Raw genomic sequence first — 16,913 nt, 5'->3', positions numbered from 1 at the left:
TTAAAGTGTCCCCCCCCCCCCATGTTGACAAGTATCGGTACAATATTTCCAACGCTTTCTTCCACTGTTCTTTGTAATAGAAATAAATGAAGACAGTGTTTTGAGTCTCATGTATTAAGGTGAAATGTGTTACTGGAGTGTCAGGAGCTTTGCAAAATGAAATACAGTTGACATTTTAACTTCTGCAGCAAACGGTAATTTAGGCTGAAGGCTGTCTTATTGTGTGCATCCTGACAAGGATAGCCTATTGTCAAGTTTTTTAAAATCATCCTTTTTTGTAACATAGAAACAGTAAACAAGACTTAAATTGACATTACTAGTTAAAATGTATTATGTGGCTCAGTGTTACTTGAATAACATCATTTACACATTTGACCCAGTTTTACATAAGCAAGCCTCACATCTTCTGAGTCTGTTGCATGGATTAAGATACAAATTAATTGGAATATGTCCTATTTGTCTGAGACAGTTTGTGTAGGAACTAAGGCATATTTATTATAAAAGAGTAATCCAGCACAGTTTTAAGATTATGGAAGCTTTCAATTCTTCATTCTCCCTGAGTGAATATAGTTTGATAAAGAGATTACCCTAAAGAGTTATATTTTAAATAGTTTGTCAGCATGCTGTAATGATGACTACAACTGCAATGCTGATGGAAGGGACTCTTGGAAGCAGTGGAGTTGTGTCCTTAGGACTATTATTATTCTTAAGGACCTTTGCCAAACTGAGCTGATAACTTCCTCTACATTTCCCTTTACAGAGCTGATCTCTTTTCATTGTAAGATGCACCAATTTAGTATCAAGAATAGGGGGTTTGCTTAGTTTATGGAAGATAATTGGGTTTCCTTATACTGAGTCTCTGAATCATCCTGTACACATTATTATGGATGGGAAAGAACAATAGACAGTAAGAAGATTAAGAAATGGGGTTAGGGAAGCAGCCATAAAAACATCTCTGTGTTATTTATATCCCAAAGAATAGTCTAAAGGGAAAATGATGTTGTCTGCTTATGTTCAATGCTTGTTTTGAGGCAAATAAAAGAGGGTGGTTTGCCCAATGGAAATAGTCTGCAGTTTTGAGCAAGTGACACATGCAACTTGAAATACTTCTGAAATAGGTACAGCACTTGGATTCATGGTCTTCTGATAGTACTGCTATATGTGAATTTTATCATTGTAACTGTATTTTAATTGTTTTCATGTTTTATGTTTACTGCCTTGTGGATCCTACTTGGGTGAAAAGGTGCATAAAATGTTTTAAATAAATAAATATGGGTCTAATATGTGGTAGCTCACTTTCAAGGTCCCTCAAATGCTACAAAATGAATTAAATTTAGTGTACATATGCCCAGTTTTTCCACTAGTCACCTTGATGAGCTTCTTTCCTGTTTGATTTTAGATATGAATACATCTGTGCTGTTTCCTCAGATTAGCCCTTTGCCTTTTAAAAATAAAAATTTTGGAACATTGAACACATGCTTACTCTGACAATATTTCTCTGTGCCACTGATGGTTTCCCTGTCCTGATTTTATTAAGATTATGCCATTTTCTGATTGCAATGGATCTTTGCAATTCCTCTTGCTGAAAAAGAGCATGCAGGCACTTGTTTGTGAAAACTCATAAAATGGAGCTTAAGATATGAATTACTACCTTCTTTTACCTGTCCCAGAATGCATTGCAGAGAAGTTGAGATATTCAATTGCAGAATCTTACCTCCCTGCATTTATTTGCCCCCTGTTACTGCAACTGAAGCAGAACCCTTGTATAATGTTAGTTTAATGCATTTCTTGCACAGTGTTAAGTCACAAACTGGAATATTGATATTTATTTTTGCAATGTCTCTGGTAAAAACAGTTTAAACAATGTTGAATACAGATGTTATTCGCGTAGAAATGTATAATTTCAAAACAAGTATTTTTTCAGTTCCTCACAAAAATCAAAATTGCATGCAGAGATACGGTTACTCACAAATGATGCATAATAATAATATCAGAAGATCTTTGTTAAAATTAAAAACAGGTACTGAACTACCACATTTTAACAATGCAAGTACACAGAACTAGAAAACTGACTCTGTAGTAAAATATAAAAAATCTACAATTATAAATATAAATTTGGTCCATCGAATTACTATAGAAATATTTACAGTAAGTATCAACTATTCTAAATGCCTACCAAAATCTTAAAATGTTGAATATTACAGATAACAGTATTATATTTACAGTCTACCATATTAAAAGTTATATTTCTAGCAAACATAAGAAATGCTATAAATAACAGCAAGTAAGGTAGATATTAAAAATGACAGTGTTGTTGAGAACCCTTAGTAACTAAAGTTATGGTAAAATTTAAGTTAAAATAAAGCCAGAGAAATGCAAAGTTAAGAGAGACCACAACTTCAGTCTTAGAAATACATTAAAGTTCAATCAAATTAGTCCAAACATAACAAGATTTTTTTTCTTCAAAAAGGCACACATAGTTAAAGATATAAGTTCAGCAATAAAGTTATATAACAATTGTGGGGGTTTTTTCCCAGTAGGGGAAATATAAAAAAGATAATCAATTAACTGAGTAATTCTGTTCTCTCAACATATTTCTGTATAAGTGAAAGCAATGATACTGAAAAAATCCATCTCTGAATAACCGCTGAATGCTGGACACTGGTTGTAGTCAAACTAATGATTCCAAGCTCTCTGCTGCATTGCCATCTGGTAAAGCAGAGCCATTACTGTCTATGGATACTGAAGGATTTTCTTCTTGCCTGGAACTAACGAGACTGAGGATAGTTTTGTACAGAAACTGGTACTGGTCCTAAAAGTAGGAGGGGTAAAAAAAATCACAAGATTAGTGGAGTTGATCTAGATTACTAGAGTTTCATATGCAAAGGCTGAAAATGCATCATGCATTTTTTAAAAGACAGCTGAAAAATATGACCGAGTAAGAACCTCCTCAAAGCAGGGAAAATGTCAAAAAGTCAGATTTATCAGTTCTGTGGGCTACTTCACATGTTGAACATGTATAGCTAGATTGTTTTTGGCATATATCAAAAACTTTGACTAATGTTTGGAAACATGTGAATTCTCACTTTCAACTGTGGATTGACTTGTTAGTTTCCTGATGCTTCTTTATCTTTATCTTAACAATGATTCCATACACTTAAGGCATTTACTAGGATCACATACTTGATTTAACATAAACAAAACTGTATACCCCACAGATGTGCAATCATCCTTGATCTCCAAGAACAAAAGAAGCATTAAAACAAAGACATGAGTTTCAAGTGCAACAACCTATGGTAGACTGCTTGAAAAAAGAGCAGATTTAGACTTTGCATCATCTCAAAAGAATAACCTAAGAGCATGAGTTGTTGTAGACTATAGTCCACTTCACCAGCTTTTGAAATGGACAGGAAGCAGCAAGCATACAATGGGTAGCTGTCTGAATTTCAAAAAGAATCACCTAGTGGAATCTTCGTGAACTGATTCACCTTTATTTCTTCCATCAGATTGTATAATGACAATAGCCCCTGGTAAGACTTCTGTTTGCACAAGATGATACAGGAAAAATCTGAGCTGGCTACTATGACTGAAAGAGGACTGAAGAAGTGGGAGGCAGCTCACAGCCAAGTTCCCATTAAGATAAAAACCAAAGGGTTATTATGCATAGCTCATTACTAGACACAGGCATAACTGGAAGGAACAGGGAAAGAGGATGAGCAGTACACAGTCTGGGTTGGTAGCTGGGAGTGGGTGCTCAAATATTTCCATCCTTTAGGCTGCCAATTTTTCATAATACCATTCTGACACAAAACACAGTAATATTCTAGAATCCACATTTTAACATCCTAACAACATTGATGAAGAAGCATAAAACATTTGAGCCTTAAGGTAATGGAATTTTGAACATTGAACTAGATCCTTGTTTACTTACTATGTCTGTGAATACTCCAGGCCTCATCAAATTTGTCATCTTCGCAATGTGATAAACATCTACGCAGTTTTCATTTTCTAGCTGATGCATGAGCGTTGTTAATGCACAGAAAGTACCTGCCGTTACTCCTCCGTGTCTTTTTGAAGGTAAAAGAGAGAGATACACACAAAAGGGTCTTTTTGACACTTTTAGAAGATCACCATGTTTCTTAATACATGCCATTTAGGAAGGTTAGAAGAAGAAGAAGAGTTTGGATTTATATCCCCCCTTTCTCTCCTGCAGGAGACTCAAAGGGGCTTACAATCTCGTTGCCCTTCCCCCCTTCACAACAAACACCCAGTGAGGTAGGTGGGGCTGAGAGAGCTCTGAGAAGCTGTGACTAGCCCAAGGTCACCCAGCTGGCGTGTGTGGGAGTGTACAGGCTAATCTGAATTCCCCAGATAAGCCTCCACCGCTCAGGCGGCAGAGCTGGGAATCAAATCCGGTTCCTCCAGATTAGATACACGAGCTCTTAACCTCCTACGCCACTGCTGTAGATAAGCTGGGGGAATCAGATCACACATTATTCTTTCTGGTAAATTCACTGGTTCTATAAACAGGAACCACTTATAAATAATAAAATTACAGTTATGATAAAGTCTATATATGAAAAAGCAGACACTGCATGTTGCATTTTTGCAATATGCTCTTGAGTATGAGTTGCAGCATATTTTAAAATTTTTCTGAAATTCTTATTCCTTCCCTTCCTGCCTCTTGAGATGCCAGCTACTGAAATTTCTATTTTTAAAAAATCAGTATCAGTTTGTGATATTATTTAAGAGCTAATGTCAGCTGAATTGAAATGGTTTTTTAAATAAGCCAATCCACTCACAAAGGAATGTTCCTACAATTTGATCCTATTTGCAACAATAAACACACATGTACAGTCCTAAATAGATGAGTCAATGAAATTTTTGTGTGAGCAAAGCGTTCTTTAATTGCTGTAAGCAAATTAATGGGGAACTGCAATGTATACACTCAGCTGCATATATAGAGCTTTTCCCAACATTAACGCCAACCTGCATCCTTGCATGAATGGGCTTTCTAATCAGTCTATCTCACTAATCTGTTGTGGGAAAAAAGGTCAGCAGATGCCAGAATGACTTCCTCATTCTTTCTAGGGAGATCCATGTATACATGAGAATACTGAGCATCTGAGTCAGAAAGGGATGGTTAATAGCATGTTGCGTAGATCTGCTGGGACTGATCTGGCATTAAAGTAATTAGGCACTGTCTCAGTGGCCTAATGGGCTTCTTGCCACACATGGGGCAGGCACAATCTACTATGAGTCAGTGTGGTGAAGGATGTGCCCATCCTTTCACCTGTGGTGTGGGGAGGAGGAGACACCTGGAACAGGGAAAGATGCATCCAGCCGGGTTTCCCCATACATGATATAAGAGGGAAATGCCATCCTGCTCTGGGTGGCACAAGTAAGGGGAGGGCTGGCCTGTCCACAGAGAATGAGAAGGCACCTGCAGCAAAGGAGTCACAGCAAAGGCGTTCAGGACACATGGTACAGGCTGGTCTAGTCTTTTCTCCCTTTCTCCAATCCAGGGAGGCCAAGGATGGGACCCTTTTCCAAGGTCATTTTCTCCTTCCAGACTGCCACTATATGCAGCTTTTACATGAACTGGCAAGTTCAATTGTGCTTGTAGTTTCCTGCAAATATGTGTTGGGTCAACCTGTAGGTATGTGAGGGATGCACAAATATGATGGTGCAACACAACTGCAGCACCTATTTCAGTACTTACTCATCATGCACAATCATGGGTCCATCTCTGTTGGACGTTTCTTCTCTGATAACATTTATAAGTTCAAAAGTTTTGCTAATAGGGCTATCTGGATTTGGCCACTTAGGACACTGAAAATGCCTCACTTCTAATACATAGTCATCCTAAAAAGAAGAAAAATACAAAATTAATATCTTCTCTAACTCATAATTTTCAAGGCAGAAATCGCATTGACTGCCCTTTTGTTTACCCCCTTTCAATCAGTTTAGAATTCAGTTGCTGGGTGTGTTCTGATCTCTTTAAATGAGAATATAGCAGACGGCCAATCCAAATCAAGGATTTTGTGTCTTCATAATGGCACCTTCAGGTAGTTCAGTTGACATCAGTGGTGTACTGGGCCTAAATGGCAACCAAAGGCATGACCGGCTCCCCGCGCCCCCCTGCCCAGCTCCCTATGCACCCCCAGCAGCCCGCTTACAGAAGTCAGCAGGGAGGATCAGAGAGGGTGGGGCTTGGGGGCGGCTTGGACAGGTGCCACAGTGGCAGGCCAGCTCCTGGGCTGACCTGCTGCCAAGTTCTGCCCCCCCGCCTTCCTGCAGGCCGGGACTGGTGACAGGCAACCCAGGCGGGCGGCTTGGGTGGGTGCTGCGGCAGTAGGCCGGCTCCTGCCCTCCCTGAGTGGGGCGGGATTTGGCCTGAGGCCGCAGCAAACAACTTGGCCAGTGAGCAGAACCCTGTCATGGAAGGAGCCACCGGGCGCTGGCTTGAGTCACCATGCTGCAGGAGAGGCTGGGCATGGGGACCTGGCCAGCACCAGCAGTCCCCCACGTGATGAAACAGCATGCGCCTGGGGTTGACATCAACATATGCACTAGGATGTGCTAAAACATAAGAGACAAATAGTGTCCATAGCCTTACTATTCATGTTATGTACATAAAAGTGCAATACTGAACAAATTTATGCCCTTCTAAAAATCAATTAAAGTAAATAGCCTTAGAGGTTTCTGTGCCTAAGTCGGCATTGTAAAAGGTACAGAACAGATGCAGTTACAAACATGGAGAGTCTGGAAACATGAATTAACTTTACTTTTCATTATTTTGGCCACTGGGCTGCAACAGTTTCATAGTGGTACTACAGTGGATCAAACCTTCAATAAGATTTATAAACACATGGGTGCAGTACAGTGTTTTGAATTCCTTTCTTTATATAAACAATTTTCCATTAGTGACAAAATATTAACTCTGTGTGATTTGATGTATTTTACTTTACAGTTCAAAACAGAGTACATTTTTATTATGACTGAGTAGAAACAGTACCTGAGTAGCTTCTAAAATAAAATCTTGGATTATAAGTTTCTCTTCATTGGACAAACACTTATGTTCTTCTGAAATCATACTGACTTTAAAGCTTTCACAATTGATAGGCTCCTCTTTGTTTGGCCAGTAAACAAATTCATCTTCAGCCTGCAAGAAGAAAACGAAACTTCTAAACAAGTGCAAAATTTGCCAAGAACTAAAGCTAAATGCAGCCATTTTGTGAAGCAAATAAAACACAGTCTGTGTGACATGCTTTAATTTTGGCCTTTTCTGCATGCACAGCTGACCATGTGGGAAATGTTGTCTGTGAAATCACCTTCCCTCCCCCATCATTTTGGGGTTTTCCCTTGCTTCTTCAGTAGCACTTATTTCACATGCTACTGCTAAAAACTATTATTCTACCTGATGATGATGGGGTGTCATCTGTGACACAGAAGAACAACTCTTCCCCTTCTTTCTTTTGTGCAGGTGCTCTAGCCTTATTGCACATACATTTTGAAACAGCAATTCAAAAATGTCTTTGCCTCCATTTTTACTTTTGAGAACTATCAACCCAAAATGGAAACCAAAACAACTTCTGGAACAGATGCACTACCTGAAGAAACAGAAACATATAGCCCATCCCCACACACAAAGAACCACATTTTCCACCCAAATTTGATCTGCATGATCAACACATGATCTGCAGCAGTTCCCGATTAAATGTAGCTATTATTCCTAGTACTCTTTTCAATTGCCCAAGGGTCTCAGTGTTCTTTTCTGATGCAATCACCCAGAACTTCAAAATCTCTCTCTGCTTTAAGGTTATATTGTTAGTGCAATGTGAAATTGACAAAGCTGATCCAATGCATCCTGCTTCTTTGTATCTCTGCCTCAATGTTACATATCATGTAACAATGTTACTAGTTTGATATGACAAAGAGAATTTTAAAAAGTACTTTTGAAAATGGAGGGGGAGGAGAAAATGGCCCAAGGGGAGATTGGGCAGCTATACAGGATGTAGATAAGGGTCAAATGTTTGTTGGGGTTAAGATAAAGACCCTTTCAACATGATTACAACGGAAGATGGCTCAGAAAATTGACCCCCCCCATAAAATTAAGGAAATTGTTTCCAGAACCAAATGGAGGAAATGAGCAGAATTTAAAACAAAAAAAAACAAAAAAACAACAACAAAAAAGTATCCTGGCAGCAAGAGATGTTGTAAATGACTTGTGTAGAAAAGGCCTTAAATTGGGGATTTGATAGAAACATTATTATAAGGCCACAGTTTGGTATTGAATAGTTCATCTTGATATATTTAAAAGTCAACCTGTTCATCAAATAGTTTCTCCTAACCCCATAGCTATTCTGAAATAAATATTGCCTAGATCTCATTTTTTTGGATTCAATCATTTTTAATCCAGAATTCCTTTGTGTATGCTTTACTAGTCTTTTAATGAAAAAAGTAGCAATTGATTTTATTTTCATATTCCTGACATTAAAATGACTATTAAATGAACCAATAAGAAAAGCAAATGGTAGAATATATTTCATCCTGCAGATTTATACTTTTCCTAGATAAAAATACTGGTGAAAAACAAAATATTTTGATCTCACAGCATAATATTACCATATTTTGACTATCTGGAAGCATTACAATGATCTGAGCATTGTGGTCCCATATCATTCTCCAGAAATCTTTGATGGTATGTAGCAGAGGATGCTGGGTAACAATGTATTCATTGCTTTGATAATAACCCTGCAAAGTAAATACCAATTTAGAATCAATATCAGTTTTTAATTATTTAATTAAATGATAGTAGGAGGACATTATTCCATTCATTCAATTAAAACTCTGGCCTAATTAAAACTCTGGTCTAGCAAACCTAGTGTTGGATTGTACAGACTGTAGGTGACCACTTCCTCATGAAGAAATATTCCTACATAAAGCAAACTACTATTTTAGGGAGAAAGCTAAGAACCCTCCCCCCTGAGATGCAGTCATATTTGTTATATACAGGATCATCTTCCACATTTGAGTATTAATTCATTTACATAGATAATCTGCAGAATCCATATGATGTTTCTTGAATCTTATCTTCAACCTGGTATTCTTCGAGTGATTTTTGAAGCTTCCAGCATAAGCAGAACACCTGAAGAGTCTGACCTAATAATATACTTTCATTCATTCATTCATTCATTCATTCATTCATTCATTCATTCATTCATTCATTCATTCATTCATTCATTCATTCATTCATTCATATATTTGAACGCACACAGAAAAACTACAAATGGAGTATAATCCAAGGAATCTCTAGAAGCCATGAATTCAAATTAAATTGTGGTTTAGGACAAATTATTTTGACTTACCATAATATAGGAGGCATTGATGTAGTCTGTACCTTCACCCGACAATGATGAAATACCAACTCTAGATCGTTCCACTGTGAAACAAATATAAGAGCTAATTCCTTTTTTTCCTTCCTTCAGCACAGCAAACATCCTGTCACTTATTTTTATTCCACCTTTCTAAGAAAGGTGGTCTGGGATTTCATCTTCAATTTTAAGAAAGGTGGTCTGACACTTCATCTTCATTTTATGGCCTTACACCTTGTAGGAAATGCTGCTTTCATGGGACTTCCTATTGAATTTTTTTTTCTTGCATGGGAACAATCAGGTGCAAAGGAATGTTTTATTATGCACTTTTCCATTACTTTTTAAAGAAATAGACGTTGTGAGACATTTAATGTCACCTACTTTCATTGTTGGTGTTCCTGATTCCTTTACATATTTTATGTCATTTATACTTCAATGCAAAAATAACATTTAAAATTGGATAATGGTGAGAGGAAAGAGAAAACAGTACAATCTATCATATGGTCATTGTGACCAAATCAGAATAAGATGATATACTATTAGATAGCTGGCTGCTGTTTGATTTTGTACTCAAGAACCTTTTTTCCAACAAACTTACCAGGAATGATGGATGAGGTCCTGTTCTTTTCTCTGTTACACTGTTTCAATGCAGTTGAATAATCACACTGCTGTATATTAGCCTGGCTCAGAAGCTGAAGACAACAGGAATAAAAAGAATGTGGTTTACTTATAGACATGGGATAGAAACTGAAAAACAGTGGTTTGCCTTAATTTATGACAAATGTGGGTTTTGAAGTAGCAACTTTCTTAAGTGGATGTACTACCCTAATGAACTGAACAGAAGGGACCACAGGCTCTAGCAAGCTGTAGAAAATAATGGGCATGTATCCATGCCCCAGCCAGTGTTTTCAGGAAGGGAGTTTGAAGTACTGAGTTAAATTGAAGTGACAAGAGATGAAGTTAGACCTTTGGGGGAAATTAAAAACCAATATGGCTCCTGTTCCTGATGGCATGCATCTGAGAGCTTTTAGGGATCTCAAATGTGAGATTGTTGATAGAACAACATCTATATGTAACTTATCACTAAAATAAGATAGTTATTGGGCACATAGAGGAACAAAACCTGCTGATGGGAGATAAGCATGAATTCTGCAAAGGAAAGTTCTGCTTTATCAACTTTCTGGAAGTCTTTGAGAAAGTGAGCAAGCATGTGCATAATGGAGATGTGATACACATTATGTTCTTGGAATTTCAAAACACTTTTCCTAAGGTACCTCACCGAAAACACCTGACTATACTTGGCCATCATGAAATAAGAGGACAGATTCTCTTATGGGTTAAAACATTGTTTAAATGACAGGAAGAGAACAGTAGGAATAAATGGACAGTTCTCACAATGGAGGGAAGTAAGAAGTGGTGTCTGACAAGGATTGGTATTGGGATTTATTCATAAATAATCTGGAATTAGGGGTGTGCAGGATAATGGCCAAGTTCACAGATGGCACAAAATTCTTCAGGATAGAGAAAACCAAGGATGATTGTGAAGAGCTCCAGGACAACCTCCAAAAATTGTGTAGGGGGGCAATGTGGTTAATTAAATTCAATGTGGATAAGTATAAGGTGGTGCACACTGTAACTTAAAATCCTAACTTCAAATATAGGCTTATGGGGCCTGAACTTGCTCAGATTGAGAGGGGAAAAGATCCTGAAGTCATAGTAAATAGTTCAAAGAATGTGTCAACCTAGTGTGCTGCAGCAGTGAAAAAGGCAAACTTTATACTGCTATTCTAAGAAAGGGGCTGAAAATAAAATGACCAATATTATAATACCCCTGTATAGATCTATGGTGCAGCCTCATTTGGAATATAGTGTACCACTCTGGTTACTGTATCTCAAAAAAGGACATCACATAGTTGGAATAAGTACATAAGAAGGTTTGGGACTTTTCAGTTCACAAAAGAGACAACTAAGGCGGAATATGATAGCATTTTATAAAATTATGCATAAAATGGTGAGAGTTGATAAGGAGAACTTGTTCTCCTGCTCCCAAAATACTACAGGGCATCCAATGAAGCTGATGGGCAGCAGATTCAGCATGGACAGAAAGAAATGCTTCTTTACACAGCAAGTGATTAAAATGGGGAATTCACTGCTCGAGGATGTAGTGATGACCACAGAAATAGATGGTTTTAAAAGTGGATTAGACAGATTAATAGAGGATAGGTCTATCTGTAGCTACTAGATGTAGTGACTAAAGGGAACCTCCATGTTCCGAGCTGTAAACACTGAATATCAGACACAGCAGGCATAGCGGGGGTAGGATTTATACCATTATTGGACTTCTAGAAGACTTCTAGAGAAATCCAATTGCAAACACTTGTTAAAGTGCATTGAAAGAGCATCATCTATTGTGTCAGGAAGCAGACTAAGTGACCTATGGGATTCTAAAACTTCCTGCACTTTTTGGTTCAGCTATATAAGAAACATTTTAGTGGTGTACTTGCACATTTGACTGCTTAAAGTCCACAGGATCTCACCTTGAACTGCTTCTCTAGTCTTGTTCTTCCTGTTGGCCCAGGAATTAAGAGAGAATTAACATAGGCGTGAATGTGACTTTCAGATACTTCTGTTTCTTTGCTAAGTATTGCCTCTACAAGTGCATCGTGAATAAAGACATACTGTTCCTGGTCGGGAAAAAAGAACCATAAGCAAACAATGTGATATTTATTGCTGGTTAAATGCAAGTTTTCTTTTTCTTTTTAATTGTGATATGATAGTTCCTAATAAGGGTGTACAAAATACTTCTTTTTATATTAGTCAGAAATGCAAAACACTTCCTGCTGTTTTTACCATTATGGAAAATGTATATACTATTTCTGAATGAGTTTTAAAACAGCCTAATATTATTAGATACTAGCTGGTGTCTTGAATGACAGAAATTCTATGTCTGAAATAAAAATAGGAATGAGTATGAACTGCAGATTACCATACTGTAAGACATTTCACTTGTCTGCTTAGGAGCTTCTCTGTTGGCCCATATTAGCACCAAACCAGAAATTCAAGCGATGTTCCCCAGAAAAAGAAACATAATGTGCTTCTGACAGTGGCAATGCAGCACCTTGGCCAACACAGAGAGACAATCTAAACTGGTTCTGAAGTTGTCCACAGTTACCATAAGGGCATTCAGAATCTATAATCATTTGGACTGTGGAGAGGCACATATTCCTTGAAATATTTGAGGTTTCCTCTCTAGAAAAACTGCTCAACGAGGCTCACAACATAAGAACAAACTAAACAATAACTCAGTCAAACAACAAAATGAGAAAGGTAAGGAATTGAGGATAAATAATAAAGTATTTGCCTCGCATGAAAAAGTTCCTAGGTCCAGTTCCCTGTTGAAAGGATTTAGTAAGTCCAACAGTTTGACTCGATGTGTGCCATTACAACCATCCCAATTCTAGCAACTCATCAACACCAACAGATTAATAAAGCAAATAAGAACAAGTGAACTACAACACCAAGTTATGCCCGAACTCAAATTTAAACATCTTTTGGATAGACTATGAGGCTTCCTTTTTTTCCTGAGGGCCTTTTGTATCCTGGGGAAATATTCTAGTATTTTTGTTTAGGGTGTTCTCTAGCAATCTATTTTAAGGTGCTTGTTACAAAGGTTTGTAAGCTGTCGTAAAAGGAAAATATTACTAAAAACAGAGCAAAACACTCTTCTTACCTCTGTCTGAACTAGGTAGTTCCTTTGTGTTCGTATGTGCTTCAGGAATCCAAATATGTTGACAGTTCCTTCATGCTGAATCTGTTGTAGCATACTATCTAATACTATATATGTGCCTGTCCTTCCAACACCAGCACTATAAAACATGAATACAAATGAAGACAGCTGAAACTCTCAAATAGTAAAACTGCTCATATCTGTATTTCAGGCACAGGCATCCACCCAAAAGGGGGTGTAAAAAGGAGATCTCATTCTAGGCCCACCTTTAAATTTCATAGCTTAAAGGACTATGTCTTAAGAAGCAGGTAAAATATACCCATTGTTCAAATGAACGGAGAAGAAACTGACAGTTTGTAGTGATTTTCCCTTCCTTGAACCACATGGAAAGGTGTTAATATATGTATTTTACTAAACAAATTAAATTAATTACTATGGATTATGTGATAATGGCCTTCTTTTTGAGCCACTGCTGTATTTATACTGATTGCAGATTTGTGTGGCTAATAATTAGATACTGCAAGTAACATAAATGGATAAACATCTGACCAAACTTATATATGAAAACGCGCCCCAAGACTTACCTTGGGGCGCCGTTGTGGCAGGGGTGAGTGGCCACCCTCCTTCCTGGTGGTGACTGGCTGTAAGGTCACATGACAAGGATTGAGCATAAGAGCAACAAACTCAGCAAATGTTCTGTGATTTTCTGTTACATTTTAAAATAATATATTTGTTACAATACATTGTTATTATTTTAATGAACCAAAATTTAAGGTTAGCACCCTTGAATTGTCATGGAAAATCATGTTATAGGTTTATTTAAAAAATCAATTAAACCTTCCCCCTCAAAAACAGACCTGCAATGAACCACAACTGGTCCCACAGCATGGCGCTTGGCATATGATGCTTTTCGAACAAATGTGAGCACTGGTAGAGTATATTCAGGTACACCCATATCAGGCCACTGAGTGTAGTGATACTGAGAAACTAAGCGGCCACTGGTCCTGCCTTTCTGGGAACCCTATGGTAGACAATAAACATTAGCTATCAAAACAGAAAAAGAGACTATAACTTCATTATAGAAATGACACATTTTGCATTCTGAGACAAAGAACAAACTGAGAGTTGATACATATAGATCTTGAAGTCTCTGAGAATGTGCAAATCCCATCTTTCATAAGTGATATGTTCATAGGAGCTTATAAGGCCAGACGTCTCAACTACCTAGGCTGCAGAAAGTGGCCATGACCGCGGCCCCTACTTTTGGGCTGCCAACTCCTCTGGTTGTAACAGCAAAATAGTGAGCATTACCAGGCCAGGCAACACTATCCATCACACAGCCCCTTTAGGGAGCTATCAGCAGCAGTTCCAGGTGGGCCAGACTATCCAGGATATTTGGAAAAAGGGCAACAGGTTTGGGAGGTCAAAGAAGCATGTTGGCATGTGCACTATTAACTCTGGCCCTTATAAAGGGCCGAACAGCAGGACACAGAAGAGGCTCCAAGCCTTTTCTAGGCTGCTTAGGAGGTTGGGAAAAGAGGACTGGAGATGGCTGGGAAGGGAGAAGGAGGAACAAGGCAGGGATAACTATGCTGGAACAGCAGTACACCTTCATTAACCTTTTTTGACCATTAGGATTTTGACTACAAAAATGCAAGCATAAGTAGATGACCTTTTTATTTCTACAGAAGGGCCACTGTAATTAGAATAGAAAGGACAAAAAGCTTTGTGCATATGAAACTTGAAATTTAATGAGAATTTTACTGAAACAAGAACTCCTTGAAAGAAGTAAACAAATGTTCCCCACAATATTTTAAACATTAGTGATTTCTTACTTATAGACATTTGTATCACCTACCTTTTTCACCTTAGTGTTCCTAATAGTAAAATTCCTCACAGTGTAATAGGCAAGCACGTGAATGCTCTTTTGAGTGACTAAGAAGTTTCCATATTCTTCACTACCATCAGCAGGCCAGTACTGGTCACATTTTCTCTGGCAATCAAGGGAACATACAATATTTAAATATATAATGTGAAAATGAACTCCATGTCTGAATATATGTGCTTTTTACTGTAAATAGGAGGATACCCTCTTGTCTGTGAAATGTCTCCACAGACTGATCCTTTTCACAACTGGTCTGCCTCATTCTTAATCATGATCCATATTTTTTATTTAATTTCCATTCAAGGGTGGGGAGAGAGAATATGGCCTTAGGGAGATTGACAAGACACAATCCTCTTACATCTTAAAATGACATTGATCAACATTACTTTCCATGAGAAAGAACTATTAAAAAAGGGAAATATTTTCTTCTAAGCTTTTCTTTAGTCTGTGAGGATGATGCAACAGGAAACGTCTGTGTTTTTTTAATTGAATATGCATTCAGAGATAATTGAGTACTTGAGTAAGTATCCATTTCATCCCACCTTAAGAACTACTATTCATATTGAATAAAGTTGCAGCTTGGTAACTAAAGTCAGGAAGCAATATATAAAAAGGAAACAAATAGACTTAACAAAAAATTTTGTACCCTTCCTTTCTCAACAAGGTTGGTTATCATTACAATGATTTCCACATTATGTTCCCATATCATTCTCCAGAAATCTTCAGCTGTTGATTTTAAAGGCCCTTGAGCTGCAATGTAAGCTTTTGGTCTGTTATAACCCTACATTAAAAATAAAAAAGATATTGATTAATTAATACATCATGCAAGAAAAGGGAAAGAGAAATATGGTTCCCCGCACAGGATGAAATCCTCTGAGAGAAGAACATTTATTCCTGAAGGTCTGATTTCAGGATCCAACAATTTGAACAGTAAAGGACAATGGCCAAAGCCTACAGTTACATGCATATAGCATTAAGATAAACATGCATAAATACTATGGCTATGAAGTAGGCTGTAGAAACATACAGTGGAAAGTCCTAGTGTAATTGTGGCCACAGAAGCATGGGTTTTGAGAATGTCTTTGATCTGCTTATGTACTCCAAGTGGAACACCTCTTTTTGAGCAAACTGACCTAATTCAGTGAACACAAGTATTTGCCATACAGGAGCTTGTGAATTTACCAATTTTAAATGTGAACTTCATGTTTCACAAACAACATTTAATGGCATAAATACACTCAGCCAGAGGCGTAGCTAGGGGAAATGGAGCCCAGTGCAAAATCAGAGTTTTGCTGCCCCCTCATGTTCCTTTGTGTTTTTTGTATTTTTAGTGTTTTTCAGTTTTTGGCCTGCAAGGGGCGTACTTTTTAGGCTAGCAGCATCAAAAATTCAGGGTATCTTTAGGATATGCTCCTAATGATACCTCCCAGGTTTGGGGAAGTTTGTTTAAGGGGTCCAAATTTATGGACCCTCAAAAAGGTAGCCCCATTTACTATTAGCTCCCATTGGAAATATCTGCATAATTTTGGGGGTCCATAACTTTGGACCCCCTGAACCAAACTTCCCCAAACTTTGCTGGTATCAGCAGAAGTGTCGCTGGAAGATATTCTGAAATTTTGGTGCCGCTATCCTAAAAGCTACGCCCCCTGCTGGCCAACAAAGTAAAAACACTAAAAAATCAAAATTACATTTTTGCTGCCCCCCAGGCGTGCGCCTGGTGCGACGTGCACCCTCCTGCCCCGTGGTATCTATGCCACTGCACTCAGCAGTGAGAAAACCTTTTCTATTCTGACAGATTGAAATATTCCTAACATGAATTTATCCATTACAGACAGCTTTATAAAGAATATTGTTCATCATTTGGTATGCAAATTTTAAAGGAACTAGAGCTGTTAATCAAGACATCAATGGGAACTGGTCTTTA

General features: G+C 37.8%; 1 protein-coding gene across 5 annotated transcripts in view; it reads right to left on the bottom strand.

The window, feature by feature from the left end:
• Positions 1 to 1,798: 1,798 nt before the first annotated feature.
• PTPRZ1 (protein tyrosine phosphatase receptor type Z1) overlaps positions 1,799 to 16,913 on the bottom strand; it is a 130,586-nt gene continuing 115,471 nt past the window's right edge. For all 5 annotated transcript variants that reach the window (XM_048501314.1, XM_048501315.1, XM_048501316.1 and 2 more), the window contains 12 exons: positions 15,636 to 15,770; positions 14,963 to 15,097; positions 13,962 to 14,125; positions 13,108 to 13,243; positions 11,915 to 12,061; positions 9,976 to 10,069; positions 9,372 to 9,445; positions 8,629 to 8,757; positions 7,019 to 7,165; positions 5,723 to 5,865; positions 3,932 to 4,067; positions 1,799 to 2,812 (listed from right to left, as the gene is read on the bottom strand). In XM_048501314.1, the coding sequence (XP_048357271.1) occupies positions 2,672 to 2,812; positions 3,932 to 4,067; positions 5,723 to 5,865; positions 7,019 to 7,165; positions 8,629 to 8,757; positions 9,372 to 9,445; positions 9,976 to 10,069; positions 11,915 to 12,061; positions 13,108 to 13,243; positions 13,962 to 14,125; positions 14,963 to 15,097; positions 15,636 to 15,770 (1,581 nt within the window). In that variant the 3' untranslated portion in view covers positions 1,799 to 2,671. The remainder of the gene's footprint in view (positions 2,813 to 3,931; positions 4,068 to 5,722; positions 5,866 to 7,018; positions 7,166 to 8,628; positions 8,758 to 9,371; positions 9,446 to 9,975; positions 10,070 to 11,914; positions 12,062 to 13,107; positions 13,244 to 13,961; positions 14,126 to 14,962; positions 15,098 to 15,635; positions 15,771 to 16,913) is intronic.

This window comes from Sphaerodactylus townsendi, linkage group LG06, assembly GCF_021028975.2.
Source record: "Sphaerodactylus townsendi isolate TG3544 linkage group LG06, MPM_Stown_v2.3, whole genome shotgun sequence".
NCBI lineage: Eukaryota > Metazoa > Chordata > Lepidosauria > Squamata > Sphaerodactylidae > Sphaerodactylus > Sphaerodactylus townsendi.
This window is presented reverse-complemented; position numbering and strand designations above follow the sequence as displayed.